The sequence below is a fragment of the Moschus berezovskii genome, chromosome 6, assembly GCF_049115385.1.
Source record: "Moschus berezovskii isolate FMDL1 chromosome 6, NW_MosBer_1.0, whole genome shotgun sequence".
Classification (NCBI taxonomy): domain Eukaryota; kingdom Metazoa; phylum Chordata; class Mammalia; order Artiodactyla; family Moschidae; genus Moschus; species Moschus berezovskii.
The window spans coordinates 65423172-65442598 of NC_142465.1; the positions used below are offsets into that span (position 1 = coordinate 65423172).

The window sequence follows — 19427 nt, forward strand, 5'->3', positions numbered from 1 at the left end:
GCACAAATGTAACACATTTCCTTCATCACAGAAGAGCTGATGGACAGTATCATCAAGTTTTCATTTGCACAATAAATATGTTCAATTTTTTTTGTTCAGTTCTTTTCCATGTTATATTTTTAGCTATTCATTGCATGTTCAGACCAAACATGTAGTTAAATATGAAATTTCAAAGTTTTGTTTCAATGTGTTACTTGCAGACTATTGATGAAAAAGGAGAGTTCAGTGTTCCGAGTTGCTACGGAAATATTAAAAATGATAACGGTGGTTCCAGCCTTACCTTTGAGCATCCTCTGGATGACATCAATGTGGTCGATTTGAAATGGATCCACGACTTTGTATTAAAATCTCTGGAACTTGTCTATCAAGTAGAAAAATGGGAAACACTCGTATCACTTGCCATTCAGTTCAATACAATTTCGCAGTAAGTACCACTGAAAGGGTGGCTAACAGTGATAGACTTCACTGAGAAGAACGTGTCTTTCCTAATGTTTGTTTCTAATGTATATTTTACTCTTATCCAGTGAAAGATATACAGAGCAAGTGACTCCACTCCTGGTTTACGCTCAGCGCCAGCTTCTATTGCAAATATCCAAATGCAAGGGCCCGGACATCAGCCAACAGGCTTGTGGAAGATATGAGGCTGAATACAAACAGAAGGTAAGTTTGGCTCTGTTATTTATGCAGTTGTGATTTCTTATTAGTATGGATATAACTAGGAAGATTTGGGATCAGATAAATGTTGCTGTTTTCACTTAGGCATTTATCATCCAAATCAGCAAACGTTGTTGAGAGTTGCTGTTTGCAAGTATTTTCCAGATGCAGAGAAAACAAAAATTAAGTCCATGTACACAGGGAGCTTATATCCAGGTCAAAGCTGATTTACCCATTAGGCACAGTGAGAAGAGTGCTGGAGACATAGCACTTTTTTAGGAGCCATTAAATGTTTTGATTTCTTTTACAGTAAGAAGAAAACAGGAACTTTTATGTTAAAGACAGTGTTTCTGTTTTAATAATATTTTTTGATGGAGCAGTAGGCCCATGAAGGCAAAAGTACCTCGGGCTCATGAATGACATGTTGCAGCTTTAAGTTGGGGGAGGAAAGAGATACATCTATTCTCTCATTTATTAGCTTAAAAATATGTATTAACTCCCTAAGATTAGAGCTGCTGCATTCAGTTGTGCAGTCTGTGTCCTGCCCTAGGGCCCTTGGCATAGTTGGGGGTGCTGAATCCGGCCTCTGCCCCACACACTAGTCCGTGTGGGCTTGAGGGGCTTGCAGCCCCCCAGAGAAGACTCCCATTTTTTCCTTCTCACAACGGCTGCTTATGGCCTTGGCATATTCTTGCCTCTTGCCTATTCTATGTAGAGAGAGCTGTGTTCTTGCTTTATGGAGTTTAGTTTCAGAAGCGTGGAGGTGGGACCAGTGGATAAACATGTAAACAGATAAAAAGATTTACGATCATCATAAATTCTCTGAAGAAGATAAAATAGGTACATGGGATAGAGATAGGCTTGGGGGAGAGGTGGAAAAGTTGAGCAGAGGTGATTGGGAAGGTCTCTTGGAGATGGTCACATTTGGTGGGAAGAGGCCAGCCCTATAGTGGCAAAGAACATTCCAGCCTAAGGGGAGAACAGAATCAAAGACCCTGAGATGGGACAGGAAGGAGGCCCAGACTCTGCAGTGCGGCAGACAAGAGAGATGAGAAGAAGGGGCCGCGCCTTCTGCATCTTCTTGGGTGCTTCCTCCTCTTCTCCCCAGGGTCTCAGTACAGCCCAACGTTCTGTTCTTGGTCCTCCAGTACTCTATCTCGGTATTCTCCGCTGGAGAGTTAACTCAACCTGTGGCTCAAAGTAAACATCTTTATGATGATGGCTACCAAAATTACCTTTCCTGTCTAGACCTTTCTCCTGTTCTGTGCTGACGTATCTAACTGCCTGTATCAGTCAGGGTTCAATCAAAGAAGCAAAGCTAGTTACAGCTGTCTGTCTCTCCCCTCCCCAAATGTCCCCATTGTTTTTCCCACTCCTTTTCCAGTCTTGACTGAATATCACACTCTCTGTGAAGAATTTTTCCTCACTGCCTTGTTTAAATGTATGTGTCTGTTTGTCTGTTTTTCTCTATAGCATTTATCACTCTTAGTCCACTTTATCATGTACTCTATATTTTGTTTATTGTCTATTTCCACTAGAATAAGTACCACAAGAAGAATTTTTGCTTATTTTGTTTTCTGCTATATCATCTGTGAGCTTGGAGTAGTGCCTGGCAAATAATAGGTGTTCAATAAAGATTTTTTAAATGAAGCTGGAGAGGCGGGAAGGACCAGGTCAAGTAAGGTCTTAGTAGGCTAGGGGAAGGAATTTTCATTTTCCTAGACTGTCCTTCCATCTCATCATAGAGGTAACTACAATGGACGATAATAAAGAAGCATCATCTACGTTAGACTGGGGATCAAGGATGGTTGTATTTTGAGCAGGGGTGTGGAAGGTGGGGTGGAGAAATGGAGAGAAGAGGAACTTGGACCTTTTGAAAGAATTACCTTTTGTCTAAAAATGCTCTGTTTGATACATTTTATCATTTTAGGACTCAATTATCTGTTAAAAAATACTTTAAAAAATACTACAGAGGACGTTAGTTCTGAAAAACTCCACCAGGGAAGTTTAAATAGTGTTAATTATGAGTAGAGGGGAAATCTGCCATTGAAAAAGCAGCTTCTATTTGAAATATGTTTCAACTTACATAAAGGGAGATATATTTAGACTAGTGAATTTATAGAACATCAGAGAAATTATTCTAATTGCTCTACATAATTTGCCTAATGCTTTTCCAGCTGTGGTATACATAAGAAATATGAAAAATTATGTAGCCACTTTTTTCCCCCCAAAAGTTCTCATGATTGAATGTTACTCTGGAGCTTTTATTCGTAGCATCTTCTGTATCTCTTCTTTTTGGCTAATGAAAAATAAGATGAACATTTCAAGTAAGCAAAAATTTTGGCTCTAAATACCTAAGTGATATTTGTTTTCTCCTTTCTTTTTAAAGATAACCTGCCGAAATTTCACTGGGATACAGCTCAAGATTAATCCTCCAACCAATAAAGTGACAGCTACAGGACACAGAGCAGATGTCCTTAGAAAGCTTATCTGTTCAGGTTGGAACCAATCTTAACTTGAAGCTCTTTCTCTCTTCTTCAAAACAAGATTGGCTGTTGGGTTCTGCATGTCCAGTCTCCTATAATTAAAGTGTTTGCAAAATCTCTTTTGCAGATTTGACTGAAAATAATCCGTTTGATATTTACCATCTTATATTGCTATAAATGTCACTTAAGGGGAATTAAAACTCATGTCTTTTATTAGTTTAATCTGTAAGTTAAAGAAGGGTAATAAGAGGGAGAAAGGAAATTGATGGGAAAAATTAAAGATGAGAAAAGACTGTTTCACAAGTTTTTCTCTATTTTTAATCTCACTTGGGAACTCTTTAAATTGATCTTTCACTATTTTCTTGGTTCTATGTTTATCCCCATAATAACTTCCATTTCCATAATCAGTATGGATTGTTTTTTTACTGGTGTTACCAAGGTTAACTTGTTGGTTTTTAAACGAGAGTACAACAGAAGATTCTGAAACATTATGACTCCTTTGCTTTTAGCTGGTGAGGCCTCTTGGAATGTTTTGGCAACGTGGCTTATAGGAATGAGATGATGGGAAGGGATGAAAATGGAAGTAATGCCTCTCTCAGTGGTGGGTTTCCTGTCTCTGTTTGGGTAGAGGAAAGAAATGCAAGTCTTCCCTTTGATATCTCCAGCATTGACAGGAGGGTTCTTTACCACTAGCATGACCTGGAAGTCTTGATGTGTTTGGATTCCTTCATTTATTTACCTATTGATTTTAGGTATGTGTGTGTTTGTATGTATTTATGCATTCATTCATTTCTTGAGTCAGGCAGCCATTCAGTCATTCAGCAAATATTTATTGAGTATCTACCATGTGTTACGACTGAGCGACTTCACTTTCACTTTTCACTTTCACGCATTAGAGAAGGAAATGGCAACCCACTCCAGTGTTCTTGCCTGGAGAATCCCAGGGACAGGGGAGCCTGGTGGGCTGCCGTCTGTGGGGTCGCACAGAGTCGGACACGACTGAAGCGACTTAGCAGCAGCAGCAGCACCATGTGTTAAGTGCTATACTAGGTCCTGAGAAACTGGGAAAGATTGAAGGCAGGAGGAGAAGGGGATGACAGAGGATGAGATGGTTGAATGGTATCACCAACTTGATGGACATGAGTTTGAGCGAGCTCCAGGAGTTGGTGATGGACAGGGAAGCCTGGTGTGCTGCAGTCCATGGGGTCACAAAGAGTCGGACACGACTCAGCAGCTGAGCTGAATGACTGACTGAGGTCCTGAGAATACAAAGATGAATGAGACTAAAGATTTGTTACATGATTTACAGCCCATTGAAAGAGACCGATAAATAAGCCAGAGATGATATGTGGAGTGGTAAGGTCCATACTGTTGTGACTTCTGCTGCTGCTATAAACAATAATAGTTAATGGCTAGCATCATTTTTGAGAGACTCTATGTAATTTAGTGGGCTTATCATAAAAGGAAAAGGCAAAAGTTGAGAGTAGAAAGGTCGGCAGGAACTGGATAACAAGGGATCTTAGAAGGTATGGTAAAGAGACTCAAATTTATCTAGGGAGCTGGAGGGAGCTAGTTAGAAGGGTTTAAAGAAGGAAAATGAAATGATCATATTTGTGTTCTTGAAAGACACTTCAGCAACGTGGGGAATAGGTTGGAAGGAGACCACATGGCGACAAGAGAGCTGCTGTTACCTGCTTATGGGTTTACAGACATGATGAGGTCCCGGACTTAGACTGTGAGAACAGAGGGGTGGGCGGTTGTATGCTGGTTAGGTGAGGGGGATGCACGAGGAAGGGAGGAGTTCAAGTTGCTTTGGTTTCTGGCTTAGGTGGCTAAGTGGTTGTGGTATCTTCACTCTGTTGAAAAATACTGAAGCGGGGAGCAGGTTAGAGGAAAACATCTCTTTGCTGTTACTGAGTTTGAGGTGACTGAATAATAGCTGAGTAGAATCATCCAGTCAGTCAGTGATCAATGCAAAGAAATAGAGGAAAACAATAGAATGGGAGACTAGAGATCTCTTCAAGAAAATTAGAGAGACCAAGGGAACATTTCATGCAAAGATGGGTACAATTAAGGACAGAAATTGTATGGATCTAACAGAAGCAAAATGGCAACCCACTCCAGTGTTCTTGCTTGGAGAATCTCAGGGACGGGGGAGCCTGGTGGGCTGCCGTCTATGGGGTCACACAGAGTCGGACATGACTGAAGTGACTTAGCAGCAGCAGCAGCAACGGAAGCAAAAGGTATTAAGAAGAGGTGGCAAGAACACACAGAAAAAATATACGAAAAGATCTTCATGACCCAGATAATCATGATGGTGTGATCACTCCCCTAGAGCCAGACATCCTGGAATGTGAAGTCAAGTGGGCCTTAGGAAGCATCACTACGAACAAAGCTAGTGGAGGTAATGGAATTCCAGTTGAGCTATTTCAAATCCTGAAAGATGATGCTGTGAAAGTGCTGCACTCAGTATGCCAGCAAATCTGGAAAACTCAGCAGTGGCCACAGGACTGGAAAAGGTCAGTCTTCATTCCAATCCCTAAGAAAGGCAATGCCAAAGAGTGCTCAAACTACTGCACAATTGCACTCATCTCACACGCTAGTAAAGTCATGCTCAAAATTCTCCAAGTCAGTCTTCAGCAATATGTGAACCGTGAACTTCCAGATGTTCAAGCTGTTTTAGAAAAGGCAGAGGAACCAGAGATCAAATTGCCAACATCTATTGGATCATGGAAAAAGCAAGAGAGTTCCAGAAAAACATCTACTTCTGCTTTATTGACTATGCCAAAGCCTTTGACTGTGTGGATCACAATGAACTGTGGAAAATCCTTAAAAAGATGGGAATACCAGACCACCTGACCTGCCTCCTGAGAAATCTGTATGCAGGTCAAAAAGCAGTAGTTAGAACTGGACATGGAAAACAGACTGGTTCCAAATCAGGAGAGGAGTACTTCAAGGCTGTATATTGTCACCCTGTTTATTTAACTTATATGCAGAGTACGTCATGAGAGATGCTGGACTGGATGAATCATAAGCTGGAATCAAGACTGCTAGGAGAAATATCAATAACGTCAGATATGCAGATGACACCACCCTTATGGCAGAAAGCGAAGAAAAACTAAAGAACCTGTTGATGAAAGTGAAAGAAGAGAGTGAAAAAGTTGGCCTAAAGCTCAACATTCAGAAAACTAAGATCATGGCATTTGGTCCCAACACTTCATGGCAAATAGATGGGGAAACAGAAAAAACAGTGACAGACTTTATTTATTTTTGGGGGGGGGGGTGGCTCCAAAATTACTGCAGATGGTGACTGTAGCCATGAAATTAAAAGATGCTTGCTCCTTGGAAGAAATGTTATGACCAGCCTAGATAGCATATTAAAAAGCAGAGACATTACTTTATTGACAAAGGTCTGTCTAGTCAAAGCTGGGTTTTTCTAGTAGTCATGTATGGATGTGAGAGTTGGACTATAAAGAAAGCTGAACAGCAAAGAATTGATGCTTTTGAACTGTGGTGTTGGAGAAGACTCTTGAGAGTCCCTGGACAGCAAGGAGATCCAACCAGTCCATCCTAAAGGAAATCGGCCCCGAATATTCATTGGAAGGACTGATGCTGAAGCTGAAACTCCAATACTTTGGCCACCTGATGCGAAGAACTGACTCATTTGAAAGACCCTGATGCTGGGAAAGATTGAAGGCAGGAAGAGAAGGGGATGACAGAGGATGAGATGTTTGGATGGAATCACCAATTCAATGGACATGAGTTTGAGTAAACTCTGGGAGTTGGTGATGGACAGGGAGGCCTGGTGTGCTGCTATCCATGGAGTCACAAAACGTGCACACGACTGAGTGAACTGAACTGAACTGAACTGATGATACACCAGTGAGGCACTCAGCAGGTTTGTAATTTCATCACCAATACATTGGTATTGGTTGAAATCAGAGATTTGAACAAGGTAACCCAGAGGGTGTTCTTAGGAATATGGACCTGGGGATGCCTTCACTTTGGAATCTGTGTCAATCAGAAAGGGCTAGGGTACATAGCAGTTATGAAAAATCCCTGAATCTCATTGCCATAATACAAGGAAAAGTCTGTATTTTGCTTATGCTACTGTGTTCAGTGAGGTTGAGCTGCTCATCTTGGATTGATGGAATGTCCATCTTGACACAGGCTTCTATGATGTTTTAGAGGCAGGAGACAAAACACTAGCATTATCTTCCAGGGCAGCTATAACTGGAGGCATATAGTAAATGGTTAAGACTTTGAAGTGAGACCACACGCAGATACCATACACTTTGCACTAAGGGCTTTATGTGGATTGTTTTATTATTATAAAAACCCCAATAAAATTCATTGGATATCAGCCACTCTGATAAATGTTGTGTGGGTATTAGCTTACAACTGCCTGATGAGGTAGGTTTGCTGTTGTCTCCATTTTTTAGCCAGGAAAAATAATGTTTTGTGTATTTTTCATATTTTAGAATCTTATATTCATAGTTTATGTATAAGTCAGATGATGGCTTTTCAAGCTGATACTTGAAGGTGACACATTTTTCACAGTTTTATTGGCTAAAATCATGTGGCCACATCTAACTTCAAAAGGGGAGGGTAGTGTGATTGCATTCTGTACCCCAAGGATAAAGACGGACTATGTGAAGAGCCCTAGTGACTGTGATGGAAAAAACAGAGGCAGAGCCTGTATCTGAAAGAAATGGGGATGTGGCTTAAGAGGTGGGAGGTACAGGAAGGAGCCGAGAGTGTTACAAATGAGGCCGAGGAGAGAGAGAGAGAGTATGAGTCAACAGTCAGAGAGAGGTCAACTAAGATGAGGGATTCTGTCCATTGCATTTGGGAGGTTGCTGTCCCTAGCCTTTCCACTATGACACCCTCACCTTAGTGTCTTGCTGTAGCTGTTTCTCCTTCCTGAAATGCTCTTCCCCCATCCAGCTGGCTCGCTGGTAAACCCCTCGCTTCCTTAAAATCTTTGTGCGCATCTCATCTTTTCACTGAGGCTTACCCTGACCATTCTATTTGAAACTGTATCCTACTTCATTCCTTCCAATTCCCCTTACCCTAATAAATGTATTCTTTTTTTCCCCCCTGAAGCACTGATAGCCACTTATCACATTCTATAACTCAGTTTTTAAAAAATTGTATTTATTGATTACTAGTCTGTCTCCACTGATAAAAGGTAAGCTCTGTGAGGTCAAGGACAGTTGGTTTGTTTATCGATGGAATCCACATGCCTTCATTGGCACCTGACACATGGTAGGAACTCAGTGTCCACTGGCTGAATGAATGACTTTAACAATAGTAGTTTCAAAGAAATGATTGTGACAGTAATGAAGTGTTTTGAGTGGTGGGTGCAGTAGTGGTAAGCTGTGTCTGCACAGAGTCGCTGAATGAGAGTTGCCTTTGATGAAGCTTAGAAGTGACAAGAAAGAAGCAGGAGCAGCCAGAAGGGAAAGTGGAGCCCAGGGGGGCTTTGTTTTACTTGTGTGGTTGTTTTAGCAGAAGAGAAGGAGAATATTTCTATATTAAATGGAAAGAACCAGGAGAGAGGGAGAGCCAGTAGAGAAGGATATTTGATTAGGCAAGGAGCTTGAGGATAAACAAGGCAGAAAATGGGATATACGGGACTTAGGATGTTGGGACACCCCTGATGCTAGATAAGAAAGGAAGGAGAGAACAGGTTCAAACACAGGAAAATTTGTAGATGGTAGTGGTAGAAGTCGAAGGCATCTTTACCGGGCACTGGAGATTTTCTTAATGAAGCAGGGAGTTGAGAGCACAGCCACGGTTGAGATTCCAGGAGGGATGTGAGGTGGTGGACTGAAATAGGAGAAAAGAAGATAGGAGAGCTGCAGAGCAGTGTAGACGATCCAGTTGAGTAGGGTTGGTGACCGTGAACTTGTAGGTTTCACTGCCAATGGTAAATTATTTCCTCATATTCAGTGAACAACAGGAGGACCAGCTTCCCCTCATCAGTCATGTGTGACTAGTTCCAAAGAGCATGTTTCTTCCTGGGTGTGTTGTCCTTTTCTTCATCTTGTCTGTCAAACCTCTGGAGATCTCCCAACTTGGGATCCTTAACTCAGAATGTGATTTATACTGTCCCCTTCTTCCTAAAAAGAAAACTGGTAACAAATGTGAGAAAATGTGTCAAAAATGCTTGTTATCAGTCTTCTGGTTACCGGGGGTGGGGGAATGAGGCTGGTGGTGTGGGGAGTGGGAGGGGTGAGTTGGGAGATTGGGACTAACATATACACACTATTATACATAAAATAGATAACTATTAAGGACCCCAGTACTCTGTAATGAACTATATGAGAAGAGAATCTTCAAAAGAGTGGCTATATGTATATGCATGGTGGATTCACTCTGCTGTACAGCAGAAACTAACACAACATTGTAAATCAAATATACTCCAACAACAACAACAAAAGAAAATACTTGTTATCAAAATGATGACTAACATCTAAGAGCTAGGTAAAGCATACCTAGGAAAACTCTAGACCAATGGGAGAAGTAGGTGCCTAATGACAATGGCTGCAATGTGTCAGGAAAGCACATTGCCAGTCTGTTGTTAGGTTATATTTGGAAAGGCAAGAGGGTGGGTGGTAGGGCAGAAAGAAAGATGGGGTCATCAGGCTTCATTGATCCTTTGAGATGGTTCTCAGTGGTGGTGGAGGTAGAGCTAGTTTGAGCAATGAACAGAGTTGTTGTTGTTTATTCTCTAAGTCATGTCTGATTCTTTTGTGACCCCATGGAATGTACCCCTCCATGCTCCTCTGTCCATGGAATTCTCCAGGCAAGAATACTGGAGTGGGTTGCCATTTCCTTCTTCAGGGGATCTTTCCGACCTAGGGATTGAACCTGATTTTCCTGCATTGGCAGGTGAAGTCTTTACTGCTGAGTCACTTAGGAAGCCCATGGACAGAGTAGGAGTATTCAAATAGATAAGATCTAAAAAGTATTGTAATGGCAGTAATAATTGATTGAGTCAATACTTTTATTATCTTCTGGTGGCTCAGATGGTAAAGAATCTGCCTGCAGTGCAGATCTGAGTTCAATCCCTGGGTCAGGAAGATCCTCTAAAGAAGGGAATGGCTACCCACTCCAGGATTCTTGCCTGGAGAATTCCACGAACAAAGGAGCCTGGCGGGCTACATACAGTCCGTGGGGTTGCAAAGAGTCAGACGTAACTGAGCGACTAACTCTTCAACAATTGTAGGAGGTAGATATTATTATACTTATATTACATTAAATGTTACAAGTGAGTGCTGGAATCATGGTTCAAACCTTGGTCTGTCTAATTGCTCACAGGGCTCCACTGAACTATCAGGTCTGTCTGTCACTTGTCCCTTTTCAGGTTATATTCTCTTCTTAACTTACAGCATTCAAGAAAAAATTTGCTATATATCAGTAGTCATGGGGAGACAGATATTTTATTGTTACTTGTTATGATAATTGCACAATTTAAAGATGATCCTGCATAACTACTATAGGTTTTACACTGAACCATTATCATTAAAATCTTGGCATCGACCTGATACCTCCTTATAAAACTCTAGGACCTCTGTGTCTAGGAGCATAATTTGGGCTGCGCTTTTGGGCTTATTAGGAAAATTTTTAGGATACTGAATTATTTTTTAGTGTACTATATTTAGATCATTAATGTGTTTATAAGCATGATGGTCCTTATGTATATCACCATGACATGTTTGCAATTCTTAAAAGAATTAAAAAAAAAAGTACCAAGTATACTCCTGATGGTTTCCACCCCAGATCCCTGCTTTAGAACATCATAGATTTTCTTTTGGCATAATAGCATTTGGTGGTAATGCTTGATACATTTAATTCTTCAGAACAGATACTGTAACGCTCTGGTGCCTAGGAACATTTGGTATTCTCATTATTTAACAGCACTGTATTTTCCCTCTAGCTATTTAATAATGCATGTGTAATTTGGTACAGTCTCTGTAGGATTTGGAGGAGTGAGAATACCTTACTTTATAGATGATTTTTTGTATGGATGAGTAACCCGCCTGCTTGTTAAGCTTCAAAGGGATGATAACTCTATGGATATGCCTTTTATTGTAGCTGTTTTTGCTTTCTGTCTGGGATCTCTTTCTTCAGTTTTGACTTTATTGGCATCTAAGTTCTCTAACAGGATAATTCAGCCATCACATGTGTTGGAATTTTGAACCCTTTGGCTGGTGTGTTTTATTAGTGCCTCTGGGCATTTGGATTGATGTCACCAAAGGTATAGAAAGTGGCTCAAATTTTGTATCACTCACTGGGGTCCTTCCATGTTGACACCATCTCTATGGAGTCATTGGCATTTTAATTTTAATGTCTACACTGGTACACGAGAGACGTAGTAAATCTAGTCTTTTCTCTCTTCCTCCTCCTTCTTATTTTTACCTATTTCAAACTGTTGAGGCTATTAGTGCCTTTAAAATACCTTCTGAATTATCCATAGAAGTTCTCAGAGAGGGACCCCTTGAGACAGAGATGGCAGAATAAGGCCTGCAAGCTAATGATATTTCCTTATTGCTTTGCATCATTTATCTCCTGTAGACAACCACCAAAACACCAACAGAAGCCTAATTAGACAATAAGAAAAAAAGGGTATACTTGGGCTTGAAAGAAGGTAAAAAAAGTAAGGTAAAATATAATTTAGGAAAACAACAAAGAGAAATGATTTATAAGCATATATTTTCTAAAAAGTAGCAGGATGATTTTATTCAGAGCCCATATTTTAAAGATGGCAAACATCTCTTTTCCCTCTTATAATCCCTAATCACTGGCATGCCTTTGTGACTTTTATTCTAGAATGTAAGCTCTGGGAGAGCAGGGAGTGTGTCTGCTTTGTTCATTTGTACCTGCTTGGTGCCTGGCATGGCACCTAGTGCTGGGACGTGCTCAGTGGACATTTTAAAAATATATGACCAACAGTCATAATGTGAGCTCCATTTATTAAATGCTTCCTCCATGACCAATACTGTGCTGGACATGTCACAAACAGGTTAAAACATAGTGTCTAGTAACTCTTGGAGGTAAGTCTTTACCATCCTAGTTTTAACAGATCTTGCGAATGAAGGCCTGAGAAAGTTACTCTCTGAAAATATTAATATGTGAGGGCTTCCAGTTTCCTCCTTTTCCTGTGCTTTGCTGAACTTCTTTCCCTCATCTCACTATCTATGGAAGAAAAAATGAAAGCCAAGCTCTTGAATTCTGGCAGGAAAAGTGGAGAAACGGAGCAGAAACCTATGATCTTCAGGGTGTTGTGCGTAAGGGTTGGGGTGGGAGGGGTGAGGGCATGCCTTGTCAGGACTCACGCAGGACTGTGCATGCTTAGAGGAGAGGCGGGTGGTAGAGACAAGGTGGAGGGGACGGGAGAGCGAAGTTGGCAGGAGAAGAGTGTGACCTGTGCCTCATTATTTGATCCTCTTAAATGTGTGACAGGGAAGTGTGTCATGAAGTGAGTCATGAGTGAACTTGCTGGGGGCACAGATGCGCCTCTCAACATGGCCATGTTCCTGGTTTGACCAGAGCCTCCAGGGTTTCTAGACATCAAGGTGTAATGAAAGATGTGTCTTCATGGCCACTGAATGTGACCCCATGTTATTAATTTCACCAAGAGATCACTGGGCTTACAAGGACCCTGGGATTAATCTGTATTATTCTCAAAGTGTCTCTGTGCCCACATTCAGTTCAGTTCAGTTCAGTCGCTCAGTCGTGTCCGACTCTTTGTGCCTTAAATTAGGATCATTGCCTGTTCCCCAAATCTGACACCCTTTGGGAAACTATTTGGGAAAGGTGTCAGACTAAAACCCTGGTTCTCTCTCTTATGTCTTGTAAGGGCTTAAAACAAGTGTTGTTGTCGTTTTTTAATTGCTAAGTCATGTTTGACTCTTTGTGACCCCATGGACTGTAGCCCATCAGGCTCCTCTGTCCATGGGATTTCCTAAGAAAGAATATTGGAGTTGGGTTGCCTTTTCCTTCTCCAGTTAAGACAAGTGAATGTCCCTCAAATTCACTTTTCCTCCTTTGTAAGGTATGGGTGATATTTGTCTCTACTCGTTGTAAGATACTGTGACAATAAATTGAGATTAGGGCCTATGGAAGTGATTATTAATGAAGTTTGTCCCAAGCATTTAGCTTTGAAAACTGTTGTCATTCATTTATGTAATGACTATTTATTGAGCACTTACCATGTCATAGGCACAGTTATAGGCCAGGGTGAATTCCGTGGACAAATGGTCAACAACCTCTCCTCTCAAAGAACTTGCATTTTAGTGGTAAGAGACAATCAATAAATAAGTAAAACCCATAGATTGTCAGAAGCTAATCGGTGCTGAGAAGAAAAGAGAAGTTGTGACAATTTTAAAGAGAGTGATCAAAGAAGGCCTCACTGAGGAGTTAACAGTTAAGTCATAAGCTGAAGGAGCTGAGGAATCAGACCTGGGGATATCTGAGGGAAGAATGTTCTAGGACAAAGTGAACCTCTGGTGCCAAGACCCTTGGGTGGAAGCATGCCGATGTGGGAGGGAGTAAGGGCGGGAATAGTAAGGTCACAGGGAACCTCTTCTTGGTGGGCCTTAGAGGTCACTCCAAGGACACTGGTGTTTGCTCTAGGTGATGGGGAAGTCTTGGACAGGGCTGTGACATGAGATAACTTATATTTTAAAAGGGATAACATATTTTAAAGGGGGTCCTCTGGTTCTTTTGTTGAGAGTGGAAAGGATAGAAATGGGGAGACTGGTTAGGGGGTGGTTGTAGTGATTCAGAAAGAGATGTCAGGTCTTGGAACACAGTGGAGTGGAAGTGGTGAGTAGATCTGGGGAAAGATGGTGGCGCTCCAGGCATTTTCTGAATGGGGAGCCTCCAGGATTTGTTGTGAATTTGACTTGGGGCTTGAGATGAGATAACAAGTCGAGGATGATGCCAGCTTGTGGCCTGAGCAACTGGAAAAATAGAACCACCCTTTAATAAGATGAGGAAAGACTATGAAAGGAGTAGGGTTAGGGAGTACAGATTAGGAAAATCAGTTGGGAACATGCTAAGGGTGAGATGTCCATTAAATGCCCAGCAGAGGAGACCAGTGGATAAATGAGCCTGGACTTCAAGAGAGATGGGGTCAGAGATAGAAATTTGGGAGCCACCAGCATGTAGATACTTAGACCCATGAGACTAGATGAGATCATCAAGGGGTTGAATGTGTTACCGAACTGGGTTCTTGGACTCTTTAATCAATAGAAATTGATAAGAGACAGGATGAGAAATTCAGGCAGTTCAGTGGGACTTATGCTACAGCACAAAGGAATGACAAGTAATAGGTTCCCTTCCTCAATCTCTGACTGACAGGGGGGCTAGTTTCTTAAATTGGGTGTGAGAGCAGGTCAGTGTGTTGGCAGGGAAGTCACTGAGGTTGGTCTCCCCATGCCCCTGGTGGTGCTGTGTGCAGTACCCTGCTTTTGCTCCAGTACCCAGAGATGACAGATGGGTTTTGGCCTTTAGTATCTTATTGTTCATGATTTGCCCCAACTGCGCATGCACACAGTTGTTTTTAGTCGCTTGTAGTTTCTTTGTATTCTATTGCTGGAGGAGACGTTTGTCCAGATGCAAGTATTTCAGTAAAGGATCCCAGGTTCCAGCCTGTCTCAAATGTTAGTTAAGAAGAAAAGAGAGACAGTCTAAGGGTTGAGCCTTGGGATTTTCAAATATTTGGGTTGACAAGGATGAATTAGCAAAGAGGGCTAAGAAGGAGAGGTCAGTAGGTTGGTGAAGGACATGTAAGCCAAGTGAAGAAAGTGTTACAAGGAAGAAGGAGTTAGCAACTAGGTCAAATGCTGTTGAAAATTTATGTGAGATAAAGCCTAAAAATTGAACACTAGATTTATTCTAGTGACGATCCTTGGGGTGAAATAATGGGGGGAATGTCTGATTTAAGCCTGTTTAAGAGAGAATGGGGAACAATGAAAATAGAACTTTTTGAGGAGTTTTATTATAAAATGGACCAGAGAGATAGGATGGTGGCTTGAGGGGAAAGAAGGGTCAAGAGAAAGGGTTAATTTTTTTTTTTTTAAATAAATTTAGATATAGACTCTGTGCTATACATTACACTTTCAGAACTTATTGGTCTTTTAATTGACATTTGTACCTTTGGGTCATCTTCACCCATTTTTGCCCACTACCCCACAACTCTGCCTCTGGCAACCACCAGTCTCTTCTCTGTTTGGTTTCAATTTTTTTAGATTCCAAATGTATGTGAGCTCATTCACTGTTTGCCTTTCTCTGTCTGATCAGGGCTCATCCATGTTGTCACAAACGGCAGCGTTTCCTTCTTTTTTATGGCTCTGAATAGTATTCCATTGGGTAAATACTACATTCTCTCTACCCATTCATTTGTTGATGCACCCTTAAGTTGTTTCCATATCTTGGCTATTGTAACTAGTGCTGCAATGAACACAAAATTTTTGATGATTTTTAAAACTAGAAAAAAAAGCAAAACGGGATGTTGGCTCAGCAGAGGGAAAAACTGGGAGGAGAGAGGAGAATTGCTGGAGAGATGACCTTGCAGTGTAGATGGCACGGGAACTGGGGGCTGTGTGGTTCTAGGGCTAGGGACTTGCAGGAAATCCATTTGGATTCCTTCCATTTATTCCCATTGAGGTAGGAAGCAAGGTCATCCGTCCTAAAAGGTGGATAAGAGGCAATTTCCACTCCTTTTTTCTCTTCGCCTAGTAGCCAATTAACCATTCTCCAATCACTTCTAACATTAGAATTTTCCCTGTGTCCCTCTCTTGTTCCCACTGCTACCACCTTCAGTTCAGTTCAGCTCAGTCGCTCAGTCATGTCTGACTCTTTGCGACCCCATGAATCACAGCACGCCAGGCCTCCCTGTCCATCACCAACTCCCGGAGTTCACTCAAACTCATGTCCATCGAGTTGGTGATGCCATCCAGTCATCTCATTCTCTGTCGTCCCCTTCTCCTCCTGCCCCCAATCCCTCCCAGCATCAGAGTCTTTTCCAGTGAGTCAACTCGTCGCATGAGGTGGCCAAAGTATTGGAGTTTCAGCTTCAGCATCAGTCCTTCCAATGAACAGCCAGGACTGATCTCCTTTAGAATGGACTAGTTGGATCTCCTTGCAGTCCAAGGGACTCTCAAGAGTCTTCTCCAGCACCACAGTTCAAAACCATCAATTCTTCGGCACTCAGCTTTCTTCACAGTCCAACACTCACATCCATACATGACCACTGGAAAAACCATAGCCTTGACTAGATGGACCTTGGTTGGCAAAGTAATGTCTCTGCTTTTTAATATGCTATCTAGGTTGGTGATAACTTTCCTTCCAAGTAGTAAGCATCTTTTAATTTCATGGCTGCAATCAGCATCTGCAGTGATTTTGGAGCCCCCAAAAATAAAGTCTGACACTGTTTCCATTGTTTCTCCATCTATTTCCTGATGGGACCAGATGCCATGATCTTTGAGCTTCAAGCCAACTTTTTCACTCTCCTCTTTCACTTTCATCAAGAGGCTTTTTACTTCCTCTTCACTTTCAGCCATAAGGGTGGTGTCATCTGCATATCTGAGGTTATTGATATTTCTCCCAGCAATCTTGATTCCAGCTTGTGCTTCTTCCAGCCCAGCATTCCTCATGATGTACTCTGCATATAAGTTAAATAAGCAGGGTGACAATATACAACCTTGACGTACTCCTTTTCCTATTTGGAACCAGTCTGTTGTTCCATGTACAGTTCTAACTGTTGCTTCCTGACCTGCATACAGGTTTCTACCACCTTAGTCAAGTTCAAATCATACTATGTCGGTGTTGTAACTTCATAACCTCTCAGCCACCACCCTCTTTCTATTGCAGCCTGCTATGCATACAATGGCTGGCTCACGCTTCCTAAAATATGAATCTCTTTCTGCCAGGGTCTTACTCAAAATGCTTTCTTGGCTGCCCATTAAAGAGGATAAAGGCCACATACTCAGTGAGGGCTTTAGACCTCTGGAAACCCTTCTCGTTTCAAAAGGACTGGCCATGTCATCTCACTGTGCCCTGCATTGCCACTTTTAATCCTGATTCCACCCTCTCCTGTGCAAGCTGGTTCTGTGACCCAAGGGAAGCTGAGACTTCTCTATGCCTGATTCTCCTCATCTGTAAAAGGAGGATATAATGGGACATACCTCTTATGAGTGTTGCTAGAATTCAGTGAGACTATCACAGTATTTATTTAAAATAGTTACTGGTATAGTATAAACACTTAGTCAGATTCAGCTATTCTTTTTTTTTGATTTATTCGATGTGGACCATTTTTTTTTAAGTCTTTATTGAATTTGTTGCAATAATCCTTCTGTTTTAAGTTTTGGCATATGGACTCTTAGTTCCCTGATCGAGGATCAAACCCCCTAACCCCTGCATTGGAAGGGGAGGTCTTAACCAGCGGACCTCCAGGGACGTCCCAGCTTCAGCTCTTCTTATTCTATCTGAAATCCCTTCCCTTACTTCCTGATAATCTTCCCTGTTCTCTAAGACACAGCTGGCATGTCTTTTCCCCCGTGAACTGTTTCTTGCTCATTCTTTCCTTCCTGCACTGATCTCTCTTTCTCTCCATCATTTTGGCATGTCCCCAGACACACTGTCAGTGTGATTTTCATACGCCAGTGTTAAAACACCCTCATCGCTTCAGCTAAAGGGTGGATTTCTTGAGGGCAAAGATCATGTCTCTTAAGCTGTTACAGCCCTGTTCCCTAGCAAGTTGCTGGACTCTCACGACTTCAGATTTGACAGGAGATATTTGACCTGTTCAATTTGTTGAAGGGGTAAATTTGTTTGTCATTCAGTCTGAAACCTGTGTCCTCTCTCCCATGTGCCTGCTTCATGGCATATGCAGCTGGTCTGCAGCCTAATTCAAGGGTCTGTCACTTCCTCTCCAGAGATCTCATGGCAGCTCTGCCAACATCTGCCCTTCTGGCCACTTTTCAGGATGGCTTTTCAGTACCATACCTGTTTATGGCCTCATCTTCTTTTCCTCTACCTTCTCCAGTGTTAGAAAGCTGTCTTTTCCTCTCCTAAGAGAGCAGTTGCCCATCTCCAAGCTTCTTTGTTTCCTCCTTTCGTCTCTTTCCCAAGGCACCTTGGCTTTGAAGAGGCTGCTGAAAAGGAGCAGATTATTTCATCTTTTATGATCAGCAAAGGAAAAAGTAGGAGGCTTCTTAAGGAAAATTGGCAAGATCTAAAGTTATTTGCATTTCATACGAATCAAAAGTTTTCTTAGTTTTTTTTTCTTTTTTTAAAAAGAACTGTCAAATAAACCAAGAAAAAAAGAATTGATCTGAACATTGAAACACCTGCTGCAGACCTGGGGACTTTGAATTTAGCAGCTTTAGTTTGGGCCCAAGAAATTCTCTGAATTAGGCTTTTGCTGCTCCTTGGCTTGCTGCAACATTTCATTCTTAACGTCACTCTTCCCTTTCCTTTCAGAATACAGCAGAGCCAAAGAGCTCCTCTGCGTGCCTGTGGACGTGACAGACACTCTGAGATGTTTTAGAGAGACCTTGGAAAAATCCAAATATCACAACAGATCAATCCGGCACAGCAGAAAGTTGCTTTCATTGTTCCTTGCACAGACACAAGGTGAAATACCGTGGTTCTAGTCGCTCCTATGCCCCTGCGGGGAATGGGTTCTGGGACACCCTGTGGATACCAAAATCCGTGGATGCACATGTCCCTTACAGCTAGCTCCCCCCTGCCTCGTGTCCGTGGCTCTGCATCTCCAGAAGCAGAGCGCTGACTGTACTTGCCCTGTGTTCCTGTCTCTTTATTTCCACAGGGTACCACCCTGTGGGTCTACCATGTCCTGTGGTAGGTTCCCCCTTCCCCCACTTCCATGCCCGCTTTCGGCTGCCTTTCACTGTTTTCTTCTCGTCCAGTGGATCACATCTGTTTCCCACGCTTGATTCCAACCAAAGCACTGCCTCACTCATCTGCTTTTATGCCTTCTGAGTATACTCCCTTGAGTGGAGTAAATCCAAAAGCAGTGTTAATGTTTGATTCTATTCCTCTGTGTCCTTACTATTTGCTTTGCAAGTATGGTGCTATAGTCTTGTTTTATTTTCATAAGTAGATGAATTGATTCATACAGAATTAATTACAGTCTTTTACCAAAGCACTGCTTTATCAATGCCAAACAAATAGATGCATTTTAATATATACACCAGAAAAATTCCTTATTAATACCATAGATTTTCATCTTAGCTTTAAAAAAAAGAT

The 19427-nt window shown here is 41.8% G+C and overlaps 1 protein-coding gene across 2 annotated transcripts in view; it reads left to right on the forward strand.

Moving 5' to 3' along the window:
* Nucleotides 1-19427, forward strand: part of CFAP54 (cilia and flagella associated protein 54) — a 321117-nt gene that overhangs the window by 152267 nt on the left and 149423 nt on the right. For both annotated transcript variants that reach the window (XM_088837126.1, XM_055395985.2), the window contains 4 exons: nt 201-424; nt 525-660; nt 3044-3152; nt 18639-18791. In XM_088837126.1, the coding sequence (XP_088693252.1) occupies nt 201-424; nt 525-660; nt 3044-3152; nt 18639-18791 (622 nt within the window). The remainder of the gene's footprint in view (nt 1-200; nt 425-524; nt 661-3043; nt 3153-18638; nt 18792-19427) is intronic.